Source organism: Labrus mixtus, chromosome 8 (assembly GCF_963584025.1).
Source record: "Labrus mixtus chromosome 8, fLabMix1.1, whole genome shotgun sequence".
NCBI lineage: Eukaryota > Metazoa > Chordata > Actinopteri > Labriformes > Labridae > Labrus > Labrus mixtus.
Genome location: NC_083619.1, coordinates 6,530,300 through 6,549,496, shown reverse-complemented (window position 1 = coordinate 6,549,496; position 19,197 = coordinate 6,530,300). Strand labels below are relative to the sequence as shown.

The window sequence follows — 19,197 nt, the reverse complement described above, 5'->3', positions numbered from 1 at the left end:
CAACTGGGGGGTAGGATCCCAAAAGTGGGTCGCAGAGCTGTTTTCAGTGGGTCGCGATTGTGTGCTTTGAAAAAATGTTTTTGTTAAAAAGTCCATTAGGTGCTTTTTAAACATGTATGTTTTATTCAATTTCTTTGTTATGTAACATGTTTTGTTTCGTCTGAGATCCAAACTGCACAATTTTTCATGAAATGAATCTGATTGGTTGATAGTGGGTCCTGAGGCAAGACCAGATGAGAACCACTGCTCTATATGATGCTACAATGAGAATATTTGCTGAGAAAAATGACAATGTACATTCATCTCAATTTATGAGAGGAGATGCATTGCACCAGATTTAGCTGATTATGTTGATTAGCTGGTCAATTTAAGTTGCCCTTAAAAATGACAGAACAGGTTTCCAATCAGGGATAACCAAATATAGCAACAGAAACAGGTGTGTGTGTGTGTGTGTGTTCTGGTTACTCACCACACTGTCCCTCAGTATTCCCATGGAAGAGATCATATGGTAGGTAAATGCTGAATGAGTTGGTTCTATAGACGATTCTTGTCTGAATGGAAGGCATCACCAATGTGATTGCCATATCTGTGCTGAAGAGGTACATGTAATAATTGGAGTAGGCGGGATATATCCGTTTCCCGTTTTTGAACGCCTGTAGGACAGGGAGAGGAAAAACAATGACACTTCTAACTCCAGCTGTACTTTTCATCTTACTCCTTTGACTGGCATCAAGTCTCAGAATAATGAATGAGGTTTGTGTATACTTTTCTAATTTTAGCTTACCACAAGGCCTTCGCTCTTCAACTGAGTCAAAACGATGGTGTAGGTGTTGAACTTCACGATGACGGCCTGGGGACAGAACGTGCTGTCCGCAGGGTCACATCTATGACTGTCCAACATAATAGACAGTTTGTACTTATAATGGATCTCTTTGACAAGGTAGTACTCGCACAACTGCTTGAAAATGTAACCGACTCCATCAAATGTGTTGTAGTGCCCAGACCAGACAGTGCATACACCTGCAGGAGAAGAAGAAACAGATAAAGAAATAGTTAAAAGTGGAACAAACATAACACATATTTTATTTCACCAATAAGTCTGATCGTTTTCTGAGCAGGAAGTTTCAACCTCAGTATCTTTTAAAGCAAATTTATTGACAAATTTGAATTGGTTCTCTTTGGTGTGCCACTGAAGGTCTCTGCGTGCAACTGCACTGTCGTAAAACACAAATAGTGTCGTTAGCCCCCCTCCCCCTTATTAACAACATGCATTTCATGACAAGCAGAGAGTGGAGAAGCAGGTGTTCTGTACAATAGTGCCACCCATTAAGATGTGCTACCATGGTGCTGTGTACAATAGAGAAACGCTTCCTCTAAAATCTTGATTTTTGTATTATAGAGAATCAAAACAAGCCCCCCTCACTGGAGTTGTGATGTTTTAAAAGTGATTCTGTACTGGGAGTATTCTAGGAGATTATTGTCCATTGAAATACGCTTCCTGTGAAATCTTATAATAGGGCACCAACACATTCTCCCCAGACTGTGACAATCCATATGGAATGAGTATTGAATCAATATAAAGTTATTTTGTTATGGTTACTTTATTCTAAAGGGGATAAAGAAAGCCCTTGCCATTGTTTCGTGCTGTGGTAGCATTTTTTGACACGGCAGCACATCTCGCCAGAACACAGGCAAAGATGTTGTGAGAAGACAAAGAGCCATGTGGACTGACAAAGTCCTCTAGACCAGCTTCTTGCTCGGACACTCTTTCTTTTTCTCTCCTTAGCATCATCTGACACCGTCCTCTTCCATTTTATCAAACAGTACAGAGACAAGCTAACTGGCTGCCTTTTAGCTGAAAGCTGTGAACTAGTGCAGTAAAGCCGTACGCACTTCTCATGAGATGCTGCCAAAGTTACATAGTGCGGAAAACAGGCTACATGGGCGTTCTGTTGACATGGAAGAAACGCCATTTTCCCTCGTGAAAGTTATTGTGCTATTTGTTAAACTTTAAAACCAGTAAGTTAAGATGCAAAAGTTAAAGTTTGTCAATTCTTTTGCAGAGAGGGATGTGTTATTGTTAAGAGTGTGAACACGATAAAACAGCTATTCTGCTGCATGTTAAAAACTCAAAATGATGAAAGGTTACAATTACGACTTACATTCACAGTCATAATGGAAGCAGCATCCGTTGTCATCATAGACCTTGACAGGCGGTTGTCCATTGGTACATACAGGTTTTTCCACAAAGGGACAGGAAAAAGCCTTCATTATGACCGTGCCGTTTTCACAGATAGCCATGGTGCAGTTGTCAATCTTCCAGCTTTCATAATGCTGGGAAGGAGGTTAAGAAGCAGAAAGTTATGTGGATGTCTTAAAGGACAAAAACGTAACTCATCAAATTTAACAGTACTCAGGGAACTATCCTCTCTGTGCATAAAATGTGTTTTTCTTGGATCCGTACTCTAACCTGAAGTTAGATATCAACATATTGCCTTTTGTGGTTCTTACGCATGTGTTTACGGGCCATTTGAAAGAAAATGAAAAAATACTACTGCACCTATCACTGCAATGTCTCTTCAAAGTCCAGATGTTTATGATAATGTGCTTACTTTGGGCTAAAAAACACTTTCTATTCTAAAACTCTGTTCTTTACCTGTCGTGTTTCATTCATGTAGATGCAGTCCTCAGGTGGTGATGGGGTTGTGATTGGTGGTGTTGTAGTTGGTGTTGTGGGACATGAAGTGTTGAACTTCTGAACCTCGCACGATGCATTGCATTGAGCAATATAACACAAGCCTATGCCATCATTAACATTGTAGAGCGTCTCCCCTGTGAAAGCAGAGTTCAGATCGAAGATTAAAGTAGAAAATTAAAGGTTAATGAACAGACAGAGAATAGAGCTTTGTTAGGACCAAAAAGGTTAAGAGCTGCATTTTATCAAAGTGGCGCAGCAAAGCAGGACTCTATCTCTGTTTTGTAAAGCCAACATAGAACTGATATTAGCAAACTAAGTCATGGCTGGTTGATTTTGAGCCTCTTTTTAAACATCTTCCTAGTCAGAAACTTCAGAGCTCTATAACACTGTGAGACACACAGATCACATCACTCGTCGTTAATGACCCAATTTGAGGATATTTTCCTAGAATTTGTGTTTAATGTGACATTTTTTCTTAACGTCATAGTAGCCTAATTTATTTCTTTTTGATCTGATGAACTAATCTATTTGAATTTCTTATTTCTGCTCAACCTCATAATGTTGTAAATGTTTGATTTTGAACTCTGTTAAGCACTCTGAATTGTTTGGTGTATGAATGGTGCTCCATACATAAACTTGCCTTGTCTTCACTTTGAGCATTTAAAATATGTATATAAATTACAAAATATCTCTCAGGTAAATATTATGCATTAGGATAATCTGTTTTTGTTTTTAGTGGGCCGTTAAGTAATTTATGGTTCTCACAGGACAGCCTCACTTGAAATATAAACTTATAAACTGAAGAGCTGAAACTGAACGTATGAATCAATTCGTCCTACTCCTTTTTTGGAAACTGTTCCTTTTGTTTAATTTTTTTAATCATATTTTAAATTTACGATGGAAATAAAGTCTTTAATTCATATATTCATATGTGAACTGATTCAGGAGCAATCTGGACAGACTAAGAAAGTAACTTATTCACAGTAATTTATGAGCTAATTATTATCAGACTTGAATTACACTACGCATACATTATTATCCTTTTCTATTTAACCCATAACTCTGAATAATCATTTAATTTAATGTTGAATGACTGCGTCAGCTAAATTACCAGTATGTACCTGCAATTTTTGGATAGTCTGTTTTAAATTATTGGTGACTATACTTTTGAATGTGGTCATTGTATGTGGGTGTGTTTACTTTAAAATGTTTCATACATTTGTTAGACATTAATATAAAAAACTAAGGTTAAAATGTAGAATATACAGAGTAGCTATTTTATTTAAGACCTGGAAATAAAAAAGAATTACATGAAATATATTTAAAAACACAACAAAAGAGCATTAGCTGTTAATCCTGTGACCCCATTAGGAGAAATGTGATATGAATGTAATATGAAAAGTGGAGGATCACCTACCAGGTTGATATGAAGTTCCATTGATAATGCATGAACATATTGTCGAAGAACTTGTTATAGTTGTGGAAACAGGTTCCGTAGAGGACATAGTTGTTGAAAAGACAGTTGTACTGACTGGAAGAGTGAGTGTTGTTGTGGTAGTTGAAGGAGTAGGAGGTGTGGTTGTTGTCACCACAGGTGTTGTGGTTCCAGCTGTGGTAGTTGAAGGAGTAGGAGGTGTGGTTGTTGTCTCAACAGGTGTTGTGGTTCCAGCTGTGGTAGTTGAAGGAGTAGGAGGGGTGGTTGTTGTCACCACAGGTGTTGTGGTTGCAGCTGTGGTAGTTGAAGGAGTAGGAGGTGTGGTTGTTGTCACCACAGGTGTTGTGGTTGCAGCTGTGGTAGTTGAAGGAGTAGGAGGTGTGGTTGTTGTCACCACAGGTGTTGTGGTTGCAGCTGTGGTAGTTGAAGGAGTAGGAGGTGTGGTTGTTGTCTCAACAGGTGTTGTGGTTGCAGCTGTGGTAGTTGAAGGAGTAGGAGGTGTGGTTGTTGTCTCAACAGGTGTTGTGGTTGCAGCTGTGGTAGTTGAAGGAGTAGGAGGTGTGGTTGTTGTCTCAACAGGTGTTGTGGTTGCAGCTGTGGTAGTTGAAGGAGTAGGAGGTGTGGTTGTTGTCTCAACAGGTGTTGTGGTTACAGCTGTGGTAGTTGAAGGAGTAGGAGGTGTGGTTGTTGTCTCAACAGGTGTTGTGGTTACAGCTGTGGTAGTTGAAGGAGTAGGAGGTGTGGTTGTTGTCTCAACAGGTGTTGTGGTTACAGCTGTGGTAGTTGAAGCCACAGTAGTTGTGTTCTGAACTGAAGGTTTGGTAACAACAGTTGTTGTTGTTGGTGGGGGTTCTGTTACAACAGTAACAGTAGTTGTAGGTGTTGTAGTAGAAGTAGGAGTTGTGGTTGTTGTCTCAACAGGTGTTGTGGTTGCAGCTGTGGTAGTTGAAGGAGTAGGAGGTGTGGTTGTTGTCTCCACAGGTGTTGTGGTTGCAGCTGTGGTAGTTGAAGGAGTAGGAGGTGTGGTTGTTGTCTCCACAGGTGTTGTGGTTGCAGCTGTGGTAGTTGAAGGAGTAGGAGGTGTGGTTGTTGTCTCAACAGGTGTTGTGGTTGCAGCTGTGGTAGTTGAAGGAGTAGGAGGTGTGGTTGTTGTCTCAACAGGTGTTGTGGTTCCAGCTGTGGTAGTTGAAGGAGTAGGAGGTGTGGTTGTTGTCTCCACAGGTGTTGTGGTTGCAGCTGTGGTAGTTGAAGGAGTAGGAGGGGTGGTTGTTGTCTCAACAGGTGTTGTGGTTGCAGCTGTGGTAGTTGAAGGAGTAGGAGGTGTGGTTGTTGTCTCAACAGGTGTTGTGGTTGCAGCTGTGGTAGTTGAAGGAGTAGGAGGTGTGGTTGTTGTCACCACAGGTGTTGTGGTTGCAGCTGTGGTAGTTGAAGGAGTAGGAGGGGTGGTTGTTGTCTCAACAGGTGTTGTGGTTACAGCTGTGGTAGTTGAAGGAGTAGGAGGGGTGGTTGTTGTCTCAACAGGTGTTGTGGTTACAGCTGTGGTAGTTGAAGGAGTAGGAGGTGTGGTTGTTGTCACCACAGGTGTTGTGGTTGCAGCTGTGGTAGTTGAAGGAGTAGGAGGTGTGGTTGTTGTCACCACAGGTGTTGTGGTTGCAGCTGTGGTAGTTGAAGGAGTAGGAGGTGTGGTTGTTGTCACCACAGGTGTTGTGGTTGCAGATGTGGTAGTTGAAGGAGTAGGAGGTGTGGTTGTTGTCACCACAGGTGTTGTGGTTACAGATGTGGTAGTTGAAGGAGTAGGAGGTGTGGTTGTTGTCTCAACAGGTGTTGTGGTTACAGCTGTGGTAGTTGAAGGAGTAGGAGGGGTGGTTGTTGTCTCAACAGGTGTTGTGGTTACAGCTGTGGTAGTTGAAGGAGTAGGAGGTGTGGTTGTTGTCTCAACAGGTGTTGAGGTTACAGCTGTGGTAGTTGAAGGAGTAGGAGCTGTGGTTGTTGTCTCCACAGGTGTTGTGGTTGCAGCTGTGGTAGTTGAAGGAGTAGGAGGTGTGGTTGTTGTCTCAACAGGTGTTGTGGTTGCAGCTGTGGTAGTTGAAGGAGTAGGAGGTGTGGTTGTTGTCTCAACAGGTGTTGTGGTTCCAGCTGTGGTAGTTGAAGGAGTAGGAGGTGTGGTTGTTGTCTCAACAGGTGTTGTGGTTACAGCTGTGGTAGTTGAAGGAGTAGGAGGTGTGGTTGTTGTCTCAACAGGTGTTGTGGTTGCAGCTGTGGTAGTTGAAGGAGTAGGAGGTGTGGTTGTTGTCACCACAGGTGTTGTGGTTGCAGCTGTGGTAGTTGAAGGAGTAGGAGGGGTGGTTGTTGTCTCAACAGGTGTTGTGGTTACAGCTGTGGTAGTTGAAGGAGTAGGAGGTGTGGTTGTTGTCACCACAGGTGTTGTGGTTGCAGCTGTGGTAGTTGAAGGAGTAGGAGGTGTGGTTGTTGTCACCACAGGTGTTGTGGTTACAGATGTGGTAGTTGAAGGAGTAGGAGGTGTGGTTGTTGTCTCAACAGGTGTTGTGGTTGCAGCTGTGGTAGTTGAAGGAGTAGGAGGTGTGGTTGTTGTCACCACAGGTGTTGTGGTTGCAGCTGTGGTAGTTGAAGGAGTAGGAGGGGTGGTTGTTGTCTCAACAGGTGTTGTGGTTACAGCTGTGGTAGTTGAAGGAGTAGGAGGTGTGGTTGTTGTCACCACAGGTGTTGTGGTTGCAGCTGTGGTAGTTGAAGGAGTAGGAGGTGTGGTTGTTGTCACCACAGGTGTTGTGGTTACAGATGTGGTAGTTGAAGAAGTAGGAGGTGTGGTTGTTGTCTCAACAGGTGTTGTGGTTACAGCTGTGGTAGTTGAAGGAGTAGGAGGGGTGGTTGTTGTCTCAACAGGTGTTGTGGTTACAGCTGTGGTAGTTGAAGGAGTAGGAGGTGTGGTTGTTGTCTCAACAGGTGTTGAGGTTACAGCTGTGGTAGTTGAAGGAGTAGGAGCTGTGGTTGTTGTCTCAACAGGTGTTGTGGTTGCAGCTGTGGTAGTTGAAGGAGTAGGAGGTGTGGTTGTTGTCTCCACAGGTGTTGTGGTTGCAGCTGTGGTAGTTGAAGGAGTAGGAGGTGTGGTTGTTGTCTCAACAGGTGTTGTGGTTACAGCTGTGGTAGTTGAAGGAGTAGGAGGTGTGGTTGTTGTCTCAACAGGTGTTGTGGTTACAGCTGTGGTAGTTGAAGGAGTAGGAGGTGTGGTTGTTGTCTCAACAGGTGTTGTGGTTGCAGCTGTGGTAGTTGAAGGAGTAGGAGGTGTGGTTGTTGTCTCAACAGGTGTTGTGGTTGCAGCTGTGGTAGTTGAAGGAGTAGGAGGTGTGGTTGTTGTCACCACAGGTGTTGTGGTTGCAGCTGTGGTAGTTGAAGGAGTAGGAGGGGTGGTTGTTGTCTCAACAGGTGTTGTGGTTACAGCTGTGGTAGTTGAAGGAGTAGGAGGTGTGGTTGTTGTCTCTACAGGTGTTGTGGTTGCAGCTGTGGTAGTTGAAGGAGTAGGAGGTGTGGTTGTTGTCACCACAGGTGTTGTGGTTACAGCTGTGGTAGTTGAAGGAGTAGGAGGTGTGGTTGTTGTCACCACAGGTGTTGTGGTTGCAGCTGTGGTAGTTGAAGGAGTAGGAGGTGTGGTTGTTGTCACCACAGGTGTTGTGGTTGCAGCTGTGGTAGTTGAAGGAGTAGGTGGTGTGGTTGTTGTCTCAACAGGTGTTGTGGTTGCAGCTGTGGTAGTTGAAGGAGTAGGAGGTGTGGTTGTTGTCTCAACAGGTGTTGTGGTTACAGCTGTGGTAGTTGAAGGAGTAGGAGGTGTGGTTGTTGTCACCACAGGTGTTGTGGTTGCAGCTGTGGTAGTTGAAGGAGTAGGAGGTGTGGTTGTTGTCACCACAGGTGTTGTGGTTACAGATGTGGTAGTTGAAGGAGTAGGAGGTGTGGTTGTTGTCACCACAGGTGTTGTGGTTGCAGCTGTGGTAGTTGAAGGAGTAGGAGGTGTGGTTGTTGTCACCACAGGTGTTGTGGTTACAGCTGTGGTAGTTGAAGGAGTAGGAGGTGTGGTTGTTGTCTCCACAGGTGTTGTGGTTACAGCTGTGGTAGTTGAAGGAGTAGGAGGTGTGGTTGTTGTCTCCACAGGTGTTGTGGTTGCAGCTGTGGTAGTTGAAGGAGTAGGAGGTGTGGTTGTTGTCACCACAGGTGTTGTGGTTGCAGCTGTGGTAGTTGAAGGAGTAGGTGGTGTGGTTGTTGTCTCAACAGGTGTTGTGGTTACAGCTGTGGTAGTTGAAGGAGTAGGAGGTGTGGTTGTTGTCTCAACAGGTGTTGTGGTTACAGCTGTGGTAGTTGAAGGAGTAGGAGGTGTGGTTGTTGTCTCAACAGGTGTTGTGGTTACAGCTGTGGTAGTTGAAGGAGTAGGAGGTGTGGTTGTTGTCACCACAGGTGTTGTGGTTGCAGCTGTGGTAGTTGAAGGAGTAGGAGGTGTGGTTGTTGTCACCACAGGTGTTGTGGTTACAGATGTGGTAGTTGAAGGAGTAGGAGGTGTGGTTGTTGTCACCACAGGTGTTGTGGTTACAGCTGTGGTAGTTGAAGGAGTAGGAGGTGTGGTTGTTGTCTCCACAGGTGTTGTGGTTACAGCTGTGGTAGTTGAAGGAGTAGGAGGTGTGGTTGTTGTCTCCACAGGTGTTGTGGTTGCAGCTGTGGTAGTTGAAGGAGTAGGAGGGGTGGTTGTTGTCTCCACAGGTGTTGTGGTTGCAGCTGTGGTAGTTGAAGGAGTAGGAGGTGTGGTTGTTGTCTCTAGAGGTGTTGTGGTTGCAGCTGTGGTAGTTGAAGGAGTAGGAGGTGTGGTTGTTGTCTCAACAGGTGTTGTGGTTGCAGCTGTGGTAGTTGAAGGAGTAGGAGGTGTGGTTGTTGTCTCAACAGGTGTTGTGGTTGCAGCTGTGGTAGTTGAAGGAGTAGGAGGTGTGGTTGTTGTCACCACAGGTGTTGTGGTTACAGCTGTGGTAGTTGAAGGAGTAGCAGGTGTGGTTGTTGTCACCACAGGTGTTGTGGTTGCAGCTGTGGTAGTTGAAGGAGTAGGAGGTGTGGTTGTTGTCACCACAGGTGTTGTGGTTACAGATGTGGTAGTTGAAGGAGTAGGAGGTGTGGTTGTTGTCTCCACAGGTGTTGTGGTTGCAGCTGTGGTAGTTGAAGGAGTAGGAGGTGTGGTTGTTGTCACCACAGGTGTTGTGGTTGCAGCTGTGGTAGTTGAAGGAGTAGGAGGGGTGGTTGTTGTCTCAACAGGTGTTGTGGTTACAGCTGTGGTAGTTGAAGGAGTAGGAGGTGTGGTTGTTGTCACCACAGGTGTTGTGGTTACAGCTGTGGTAGTTGAAGGAGTAGGAGGTGTGGTTGTTGTCTCAACAGGTGTTGTGGTTACAGCTGTGGTAGTTGAAGGAGTAGGAGGTGTGGTTGTTGTCTCAACAGGTGTTGTGGTTACAGCTGTGGTAGTTGAAGGAGTAGGAGGGGTGGTTGTTGTCTCAACAGGTGTTGTGGTTGCAGCTGTGGTAGTTGAAGGAGTAGGAGGTGTGGTTGTTGTCACCACAGGTGTTGTGGTTGCAGCTGTGGTCGTTGAAGGAGTAGGAGGTGTGGTTGTTGTCTCCACAGGTGTTGTGGTTGCAGCTGTGGTAGTTGAAGGAGTAGGAGGTGTGGTTGTTGTCTCAACAGGTGTTGTGGTTGCAGCTGTGGTAGTTGAAGGAGTAGGAGGTGTGGTTGTTGTCACCACAGGTGTTGTGGTTACAGCTGTGGTAGTTGAAGGAGTAGGAGGTGTGGTTGTTGTCTCAACAGGTGTTGTGGTTACAGCTGTGGTAGTTGAAGGAGTAGGAGGTGTGGTTGTTGTCTCAACAGGTGTTGTGGTTACAGCTGTGGTAGTTGAAGGAGTAGGAGGTGTGGTTGTTGTCTCAACAGGTGTTGAGGTTACAGCTGTGGTAGTTGAAGGAGTAGGAGGTGTGGTTGTTGTCACCACAGGTGTTGTGGTTACAGCTGTGGTAGTTGAAGGAGTAGGAGGTGTGGTTGTTGTCTCAACAGGTGTTGTGGTTACAGCTGTGGTAGTTGAAGGAGTAGGAGGTGTGGTTGTTGTCTCAACAGGTGTTGTGGTTACAGCTGTGGTAGTTGAAGGAGTAGGAGGTGTGGTTGTTGTCTCAACAGGTGTTGTGGTTACAGCTGTGGTAGTTGAAGGAGTAGGAGGTGTGGTTGTTGTCTCAACAGGTGTTGTGGTTACAGCTGTGGTAGTTGAAGGAGTAGGAGGTGTGGTTGTTGTCTCCACAGGTGTTGTGGTTACAGCTGTGGTAGTTGAAGGAGTAGGTGGTGTGGTTGTTGTCTCAACAGGTGTTGTGGTTACAGCTGTGGTAGTTGAAGGAGTAGGAGGTGTGGTTGTTGTCTCAACAGGTGTTGTGGTTGCAGCTGTGGTAGTTGAAGGAGTAGGAGGTGTGGTTGTTGTCTCAACAGGTGTTGTGGTTGCAGCTGTGGTAGTTGAAGGAGTAGGAGGTGTGGTTGTTGTCTCAACAGGTGTTGTGGTTACAGCTGTGGTAGTTGAAGGAGTAGGAGGTGTGGTTGTTGTCTCAACAGGTGTTGTGGTTACAGCTGTGGTAGTTGAAGGAGTAGGAGGTGTGGTTGTTGTCTCAACAGGTGTTGTGGTCGCAGCTGTGGTAGTTGAAGGAGTAGGAGGTGTGGTTGTTGTCTCAACAGGTGTTGTGGTTGCAGCTGTGGTAGTTGAAGGAGTAGGAGGTGTGGTTGTTGTCTCAACAGGTGTTGTGGTTACAGCTGTGGTAGTTGAAGGAGTAGCAGGTGTGGTTGTTGTCTCCACAGGTGTTGTGGTTACAGCTGTGGTAGTTGAAGGAGTAGGAGGTGTGGTTGTTGTCTCCACAGGTGTTGTGGTTACAGCTGTGGTAGTTGAAGGAGTAGGAGGTGTGGTTGTTGTCTCAACAGGTGTTGTGGTTGCAGCTGTGGTAGTTGAAGGAGTAGGAGGTGTGGTTGTTGTCTCCACAGGTGTTGTGGTTACAGCTGTGGTAGTTGAAGGAGTAGGAGGTGTGGTTGTTGTCTCAACAGGTGTTGTGGTTACAGCTGTGGTAGTTGAAGGAGTAGGAGGTGTGGTTGTTGTCTCAATAGGTGTTGTGGTTACAGCTGTGGTAGTTGAAGGAGTAGGAGGTGTGGTTGTTGTCTCAACAGGTGTTGTGGTTACAGCTGTGGTAGTTGAAGGAGTAGGAGGTGTGGTTGTTGTCTCAACAGGTGTTGTGGTTACAGCTGTGGTAGTTGAAGGAGTAGGAGGGGTGGTTGTTGTCTCCACAGGTGTTGTGGTTACAGCTGTGGTAGTTGAAGGAGTAGTTCGGGTTGTTTCTTCTTCTGTTGTTGTTTCTTCTTCTTCTGTTGTTGTTTCTTCCTCTTCTGTTGTTGTGGTTTCTAAGGTTGTTGATAGAACAACAGTCGTGGTTATCTCTGAAATGGAATTAAAGAAATTGTGTTATAAATGAACAATTAGAAAAAAGAAAAATTCAAAAAAGCAAGGGTTCATCTCGTGTTAACTGCATATATTCATAAAATAAAAGCAGAATCCTCAAGAGATGTTCAGTGGATTTCTGTACCTGTAGTTGTGCTTTCAGTTGTTGTGAATGAAAAGGGGGTTGTTGTCGGTCCAGTAGTTGTTGTAGTTGTACATGAGTAAGTGGTTCTTTCTATTGTTTCATTGGCTCCACACACGGCTTTCATGCAGCCTCCTATCCCGTCATTAGTATCATAGATGACCTCCCCATAATTGTAGTTTTTTCCATTAGCATAGCATCTACAAACTGATTGAGAGTGAAATTTATGAAATATTTATTTTTTGGTATTCAATTATATAAATACACATAGTCTATTTGTGTGTGTGTGTGTGTGAGAGAGAGAGAAAGAGAGAGAGAGAGAGAGAGAGAGAAATAATGTGTGTGTACTTACGTGTCACTTCATAGTTGCAATTTATTCCAGATGAGGTGCATTTACTAAGAAATAAGAGAAATTATGGATATGTTGTCACCTATTGGTCTCAACATTCTTTCATATCCATAAAAACATTTTTTTGCAGTTTTTATACAATCTATAATTAAGATTTTTTTAATATCTTCATTAAAACCTGTTAAGATTACCTTGAAATAAACATTTCATAAGTTGAAAAAAAAGAAGTTCTGCTTTTTACATTTCAACAGGTTAGCCTAATTACTCACCACCAGATTTTGTTAATTTAATTCATGTTATTTCAATATAAAACAATGACAGTCCTATTAACTTGGACAGTATACATGGCCCACATTTCATAATGTGCAGATAGAAATAAAGAATTACATCACATGCCTACAAGATCCAAGAGTAGCATGGATATAAAATGTGATTTTAAACAATTTCAAAGTGTCTCAGTTACAGGCTGGGTAGATTCTGTAGCTTAAGTCCTCACTGTTCACTAATAACTATGTGACTGCACATTCAAAATAAATATGATTCATAACTGAGGTGCGAACAGAACTGTGACCACTGTGAACTGTTATACCCCCAATATATATGTTTTTTCGTTTGTAAATCTTAAGGGTGCACATCCAAACCATGTAAATGCTTCCATGCTTACTGTGTGTAACATTCAGAGGCACTGTTTGTCAAGAGGCCAGGTAGGCAACTGCTTGGGGCTCCAGACAAGCAGGGGGCCCCCTGAGATCTGACAAACTTGAAACCAAAGCAGTGGTCCAAAATGTGCAAATTTTGCAATGACAGTAGAAAACTTCCCTAAGTGGGCCCCATCTGACACTACTCACTTTCGAGTGAGTTTTTTCTGTGAAAACCAAAGTTTAGAAATGAAAGTCAACCAAGAAAAATTAAGAGGAATTATCCGTCTAAAGGAGAGAAAAAAAGAAACAGGAAAAAAGAGGAAGAGGTGCAAGTGTCCGGACAGTGGCAGACTGTCTGCCAACAGACTCTAGAATCACCACTGCTTAAATTCAAAATGTAATTATATGAAAGACATACCAAGTGTTGCAGTTAGTCGTTGGGACCATTTCTCCGAGGTGGTAATGGTTTCCCATGTCATCAAAGCAACCACATTGGTTCCATGAAACGCACTTCATGGAGTCTTCATCAAAGTAGGGATGGGTAATGGGACACTGAGGATAGCAGCCTGTAAAACCATAATTGGATCTTTAATCCTCAGGAGATATATATTCATTCAGAGCATTTTACAGTTTGTTTCTCCTTTACCCTTTGCCATCATATATTTCACAAAGGCTGATTAATGAAATTCACAATGATTACTGATTGAATAAATGTATTATTTATTACATTATTATCTTTTTTTTTGCAGAGTTTAATAATTTTTTGAGAATCAGCTGTTGGCCATGTGTAAGTACATGAGAGTATTGAAAATCTATGATTTATGTACTTATTCAGCAGAGAAAAAACAAAACAGTTTTTAATGATAGATTTTTCCTGTTCCTGTTGGAATTGGTTGTCATTGATTCTTTCCAGTTTCAAATGAATCCCTTTTTGGGGGGCTTGAACCTTCTGTGAAAATTCATTGAAGTTTGCACACGCATCAGGCCTGCTGAAAATTTACATATGACATAGGTCTAGTGCATGGATGTGGCAAAATAGCTACATCGCGCCCTCTCTAACTTTTCAAAATGAGTTCCCCATAGAATACACTTTCAGCTAAATGTATTTATTTGGTAAGCACATGAGGCTTGATGCCATCTACAAAAAGGCACCTTGGAGCCATACCCTAACTCTTAACAGGAAATCCGCCATTTTAATAAATTTGAAAAACAAAAAGTGTTTTTTGGGCCATTTCTATGGGTCATATTTGCTGTGGTGACACATTGTTCGCCATGAAACAGGAGGCTTTTTTTCAAAGCATCTAAAATCCTTATAGCTTATACATTCTTATTAAGAAGACATGTCAGAATATCTATTGAAAATACCTTCCATGGCCGAGATGAGGCTTGAACAATTTCCTGAAGGATTTGAACATGTCTTCATGCAGGCAGCTCCACAAGGCTTGTAATGCCACTCACAGCCATCGGGGGCATTGTAGAAGTCACAGAATATAGCTGCAAGAGATAAAATAAGTAAATATACGTTTTTTTGTCCTTCATCCTCATTGGCCAGCTGTCATTATTCTTGTGTCATGGTCACAAACTCACGGCATATTTTTGGAGTTCTCCACCTCACGCAGACCCCGGCGTCATTACAAGCTTTGGCGTAGGCGGCCACAGCAGTGCAGAAACACTCGCAGTCTCCACCCATGTCACAGGCACAAGAGTCTTTTACACAAGAGTCGAAAAAAGGACCAGGATCCACCTTGAACATACAAAAGCGTGCTTTAAGCAGTATATCAAAGATAGAGGTTATCATTAATGTTACCCTGTTACACTGGGAGTAGGGGCTTTGTGAGTAGTCTTGACTCATCTTCTTGAGAGTAAAATTTCCAGGTGTAGTGCTGCTTATGCCACAATACGCTTACTTCCATTTTTTCTTGTGTTTTCTTTGTGATATTTCTTTAATCATCAGCAAATATTAAAGGTCCCATATTCTGCTTTTTCTGGTTTTATTTGCTCTTTAGTGTGTTTTCCAAGTATCCTGTGCATGTTTAGGCACATCTATGTGCAAAAATTCAAAGTCCGCAGAAACGCGGCTTCTCCTACGTCCTCCTGTTAGCTGTAGCATTAGCTGCATGTAACGCTCGGTTCTAGCCCCCCTCGATAAAAATTTGTCAGTCCGACGTCATTGTCAGTGTGAGATCACTGATCTAAGCCCATTGGCTCGTTGTGGCAAACCCAGCAGCTCATGTTGAAATTTCCGAGACGCGTGCTGAGCAACTGACCAATAACGACAGAGCGGATCGGCAGACCAATCAGAGCAGACTTGGCCCACGTGGGGTCTAACAGTGTGGGCTCAACAGAGCGTAGCTGACGGACTCAGAGCGTAGAGGGAGCAAGGAGGAGCAGTACATGAAAACAGACACTTTTTTAGAACTTTATCTATTGTGAACGTACAAAAGTAGGTACATAGATTAAATATACGAACCCCAAAAAGGGCATAATATGAGCTCTTTAAGCATAGGGAGTAGTTTAAAACAGACTTAACAGTCCCCTCTAAGGAAAGCGGAAGTGCTGTGTGCAAACAGACGTAGCCTAGCAACAGTAAGCATCGGAGAGAAGTGCTCTGAAAGTGAAGTTGTGGCCGCTGCCAGTGCAAAAAAAGCCATCAATGGACATAAGCCCTTATGCTTGCTATCAATATAGTTACCTGTGAGTGGCAGTTCTGGAAGGTGACACTGTTGATGATGCTACATTGTTTCTTTGACCAGGATGCCCGATAACCGTTGGTGGCACAGGGGTCATTTATCAGTCCGGCGTTTGGACAGCTGGCTGAAACCCTCCAGCTGTTACCAAACTCAACAACATCTGCCACTATGTCCCCAGATGGGGTGGTGAAGTCGTCCTGACTGTTGCCATCATAGTTTCCACACAGACCACAGACTCTACCCTAAGAGGGGGGAATACAAAGACAAAGTGTATTTTAGGAAAAGATGACCTATACATAGAAAGAGACCTGTTTGATCGGTGGAGGTTTGTCATTTCCCTTCTTCAAGTGCTACTCGCTAAACCTAAAGCCACCAATGTACTGTATCACCTTTACCATTGACTAGTCTGTAAAGGCACATGTTTAACAAAGAGCAGCTAGCTACAAACGTAGGGATAAATCAGACTCGGAATCTGTCAGTACAATTAGATCTGCTGTTTCATTTAAAGCCTGGACTATTTGTTCCTTCTTTACATGTGATGGTTTACTGGAATGGCTTGTGTTTATCAGAGTTCTTCTTCGTTAAAACCACAAAAATGCTTTATTAGTGTTTTAACTCGTGACTGTTTCGTTCTGTACACTGCAGTAGATGAAAGAAACAACATGACAAGCAACAACTCTTCCTTCAGCCTCTTACAGGCACAGATAAGACCTTATCTTAACTGAAACAATTGCTGAAACAGGACTCCCACACGCACGGTCAGGCTGAAATTCAGCAGGACATCATAGAATAATAGAGCAAGAAGTCCGACTAGAGGAAATATAGGACAATATATATACATGTTTGAGAGAGCTTCAAGCAACAGCATGTCCAACGTTGAGCTGGCATGCCAATACACAGTTTTACGACAGTGCAGTTGCACTGTGAGACCTTCAGCAGGCGCCAAATTGCCCCAAACTCAATCCCTCCATATTGGTGCTTGTCATCGTGCATCTTGACAGTTTTGGGAGACAAAATGATTTGGGTTGTGAAAAATGACAAACAGGTTAGAAAATTTACCTGGAACTTTGGATGGAGTTTAACAGAAAGGCTGGTCTTCTGGTCCCACATGATAGTGATTCCTGGCTTGATGCTCACCATCAGGTAAATACCCATCTTGTGCACCTGTTCAGGGAGACTTTTGCTGCTTCCCTTAATCACGTGGAAGCCCTCGTCTTTAAGGTGGAATTCATTCTCCTGTGGATAAAAACGTAAAAAAGTAAACAAGTATTTATAGAGCACCATAAAGGGAAGCTCAAAGCAGTGGTAGTGCAGGGTATGCGCAGGTACAGACTACACTTTTGATCCTCTTTTGTGTATATCCACTTTTAAATCCCCTCAGATTTAGAACCATAACTCCCTGCCTTATCACAGACTTTTTTTTATCATTGATGATTAAAATAAGGTTATTGGTAACAGTTTGAGTCATAGTTCAGGTCCAAACTTTGACAGGTCCTGACAGTGAGAGAGTGATGTGTTTACCCCCATGAAGATCTTGATGGACCTGGAGCAGGTGGTTCCCAAGCTTCCACACTGAATGTTCTCTGAAATGATCTGGAATTGTCCTTTGCCCTGACCCCCGCTGCAGTAATCCTGATTGAGGCACAGACACAGGAGGAGGTAATGACTACAAGTCCTGACCTTGTACATTTTTTTAACCCTTACATGTAATATATTCAGCCAAAAAAGCCTACATGTGTCTTTAATATGAAACCGCTCAAAGTATAAAACAGAGATTTAAAAAAGTCAAACAAATTGGAAAAATTAAGCTGAAGGAAAATATTCAAAATAAATGACATAATGGAGCTATAACTGTAGCTCCACTAAACTCTGCATGGAGACATACTGACTCATTCAACATGTAAGTACAAAACAAGAAGTGACTGTTAGGCTAATCATGGCGTGGTCATCGGGTGGTCATGGCCTGACAATGGCACGGTCATGAGTTAAGACGTGCCATTGGATGCAATGAAGGATGCAGATTATTGGCTAACTCTTGGCTGAGCTGGAGACAGAAAGTTGCAGCTCGAGGGCTGTGGTTGTAAACTGAAGTTGTGTTTCCATTACAAAGATTGCCTCACATTTGTTGCCTTTCAGCAAAGACCAACGTCATCAAGATTAAAACTTGCTGTAAACATTACGAAATGCCACTTTACCTGGAGGAGTGTGTATTCACACTGTCCATTGAAATCAAACCTCTTGTCGTCGAATGTAGTATAGTGCCCGTCGCCATAGGTCCCACAAACAGAATCACAAAGTTTATTGGTGCATGTGAACTTTCTGTTATGGCAGGTACTGAGGGACAAACGAGAGATGGAAAAGTTAAGTTATGTGTTCAAACGTGGACTGTAGATATTGTTCTTTCAGAGTTCAGAGATCATTAGATAACAAGACAACCGTGTGGGGATTTTTATCCTCATTGAAAAGAGCTAAATCAAGACGAGATGAGTCAGAAAAAAGAAAATTTAATATACTTGTATTTGATTGGCTACAATTCTTCAATTTCTGGCTTTATGTTGCCAGTAGCTAATAGCTATCTACCCTTTTATTGTTTGAACTCACTGATATAATTGAAATATATTATAATAATAGTTGTGGTGTGTATTTTGAGCCTTGTACTAACCAGGTGTTGCAGTCCACAGTCAGAGTTTGTCCTGCCTGGTACTCCTGTCCGTTGTGCACACATGGACATTGCTTCTCATAGACACAGTTTCCTGCTCCGTCTGACACCATGTCTTTAGGACACATGCAGCCTGATGAACAGCCTGTATTCACCTGCAGACAGACAAAGTGGAGGGTTTTACACAAACCAGAGGGCCTGATTCACCAATTCATCTTTTTTGTGCCTGCTAAACGTGTGCAAATGAGTCAAAAAGACATTGCTGTATGACTTAAAAATAATTGATCTGCAGATAAAGTCTGTAAACTTTACTATTCTTAAAATAACCAGGGGTTAAATTAGGCCCGGGGCTGTCAGCGGAGACAGTCTGGAGCCGTTACCGTGACGACGATGTCAGTTGTCCTTTCTTGCTACATTCATGGAGTAAGTTTTGTTTTTAACAGTGAGGCTCGTGTCACATTTTTAGAGTCTGGCCTCACAATAAAGTCTAAAAAGTGCCCCTGCCTCCCTCCTAGCTTATCATCTCTATGTGGACCGGACTTAGCTCCGTCAACATGAGAGTGCAGCTCCATACAAAGTAAAGGTGCAGATAGTTTCTCTCGACATTCAGACACAAAACAAGAGCAGACTCCACGGAGCAGGATGACTCTTGGGCGTGTTAGCGCCTGAAGATTATTACAGCTGTAAGCTTAGTGAATCAGCCCTGGAGACGGAGCAGATAGAGGGAGAAAGTGATGCGCAATCTTTGGAGCTATTTGTGGCAATAATCCATTCTCAGTGAATCAGGCCCTGAGTCTTCTGTGAGCGTGTGAGTTTTATGCCACACTTACACAAGCCATGTCCAGGTTGCTGCAGCTCCTCTCACACTCAGTCCCAGAAACTCCAGGCTGAGCAGTGGTGCAGTCAAGGTACACCATGGGGGAAATGCATTGAGGTGGACCTGTGAAAAAAACAACAGCTGTTTTAAATAACATATTTATAGTTTAACTTTGATGCTGTTTGGTGAGATATGTCATTAGTAAAAATCTTTTGTTTTACAACCCTAATGTGACCTCTGTCACTGAAGCATAACAGCACTCTAGTGGAGTTTATTT

The 19,197-nt window shown here is 43.3% G+C and overlaps 1 protein-coding gene across 1 annotated transcript in view; it reads right to left on the bottom strand.

Moving 5' to 3' along the window:
* Positions 1-19,197, bottom strand: part of LOC132978317 (mucin-5B-like) — a 42,987-nt gene that overhangs the window by 12,789 nt on the left and 11,001 nt on the right. Inside the window, exons 18-34 of the mRNA XM_061043426.1 lie at positions 18,934-19,043; positions 18,107-18,258; positions 17,640-17,778; positions 16,966-17,076; positions 16,504-16,680; positions 15,447-15,686; positions 14,342-14,498; positions 14,120-14,248; positions 13,173-13,320; positions 12,117-12,160; positions 11,768-11,971; positions 11,608-11,621; positions 4,116-4,278; positions 2,657-2,832; positions 2,163-2,334; positions 785-1,020; positions 470-653 (exon numbers count right to left, since the gene is read on the bottom strand). Coding sequence (XP_060899409.1) covers positions 470-653; positions 785-1,020; positions 2,163-2,334; positions 2,657-2,832; positions 4,116-4,278; positions 11,608-11,621; positions 11,768-11,971; positions 12,117-12,160; positions 13,173-13,320; positions 14,120-14,248; positions 14,342-14,498; positions 15,447-15,686; positions 16,504-16,680; positions 16,966-17,076; positions 17,640-17,778; positions 18,107-18,258; positions 18,934-19,043 — 2,556 coding nt within the window. The remainder of the gene's footprint in view (positions 1-469; positions 654-784; positions 1,021-2,162; positions 2,335-2,656; positions 2,833-4,115; positions 4,279-11,607; positions 11,622-11,767; positions 11,972-12,116; positions 12,161-13,172; positions 13,321-14,119; positions 14,249-14,341; positions 14,499-15,446; positions 15,687-16,503; positions 16,681-16,965; positions 17,077-17,639; positions 17,779-18,106; positions 18,259-18,933; positions 19,044-19,197) is intronic.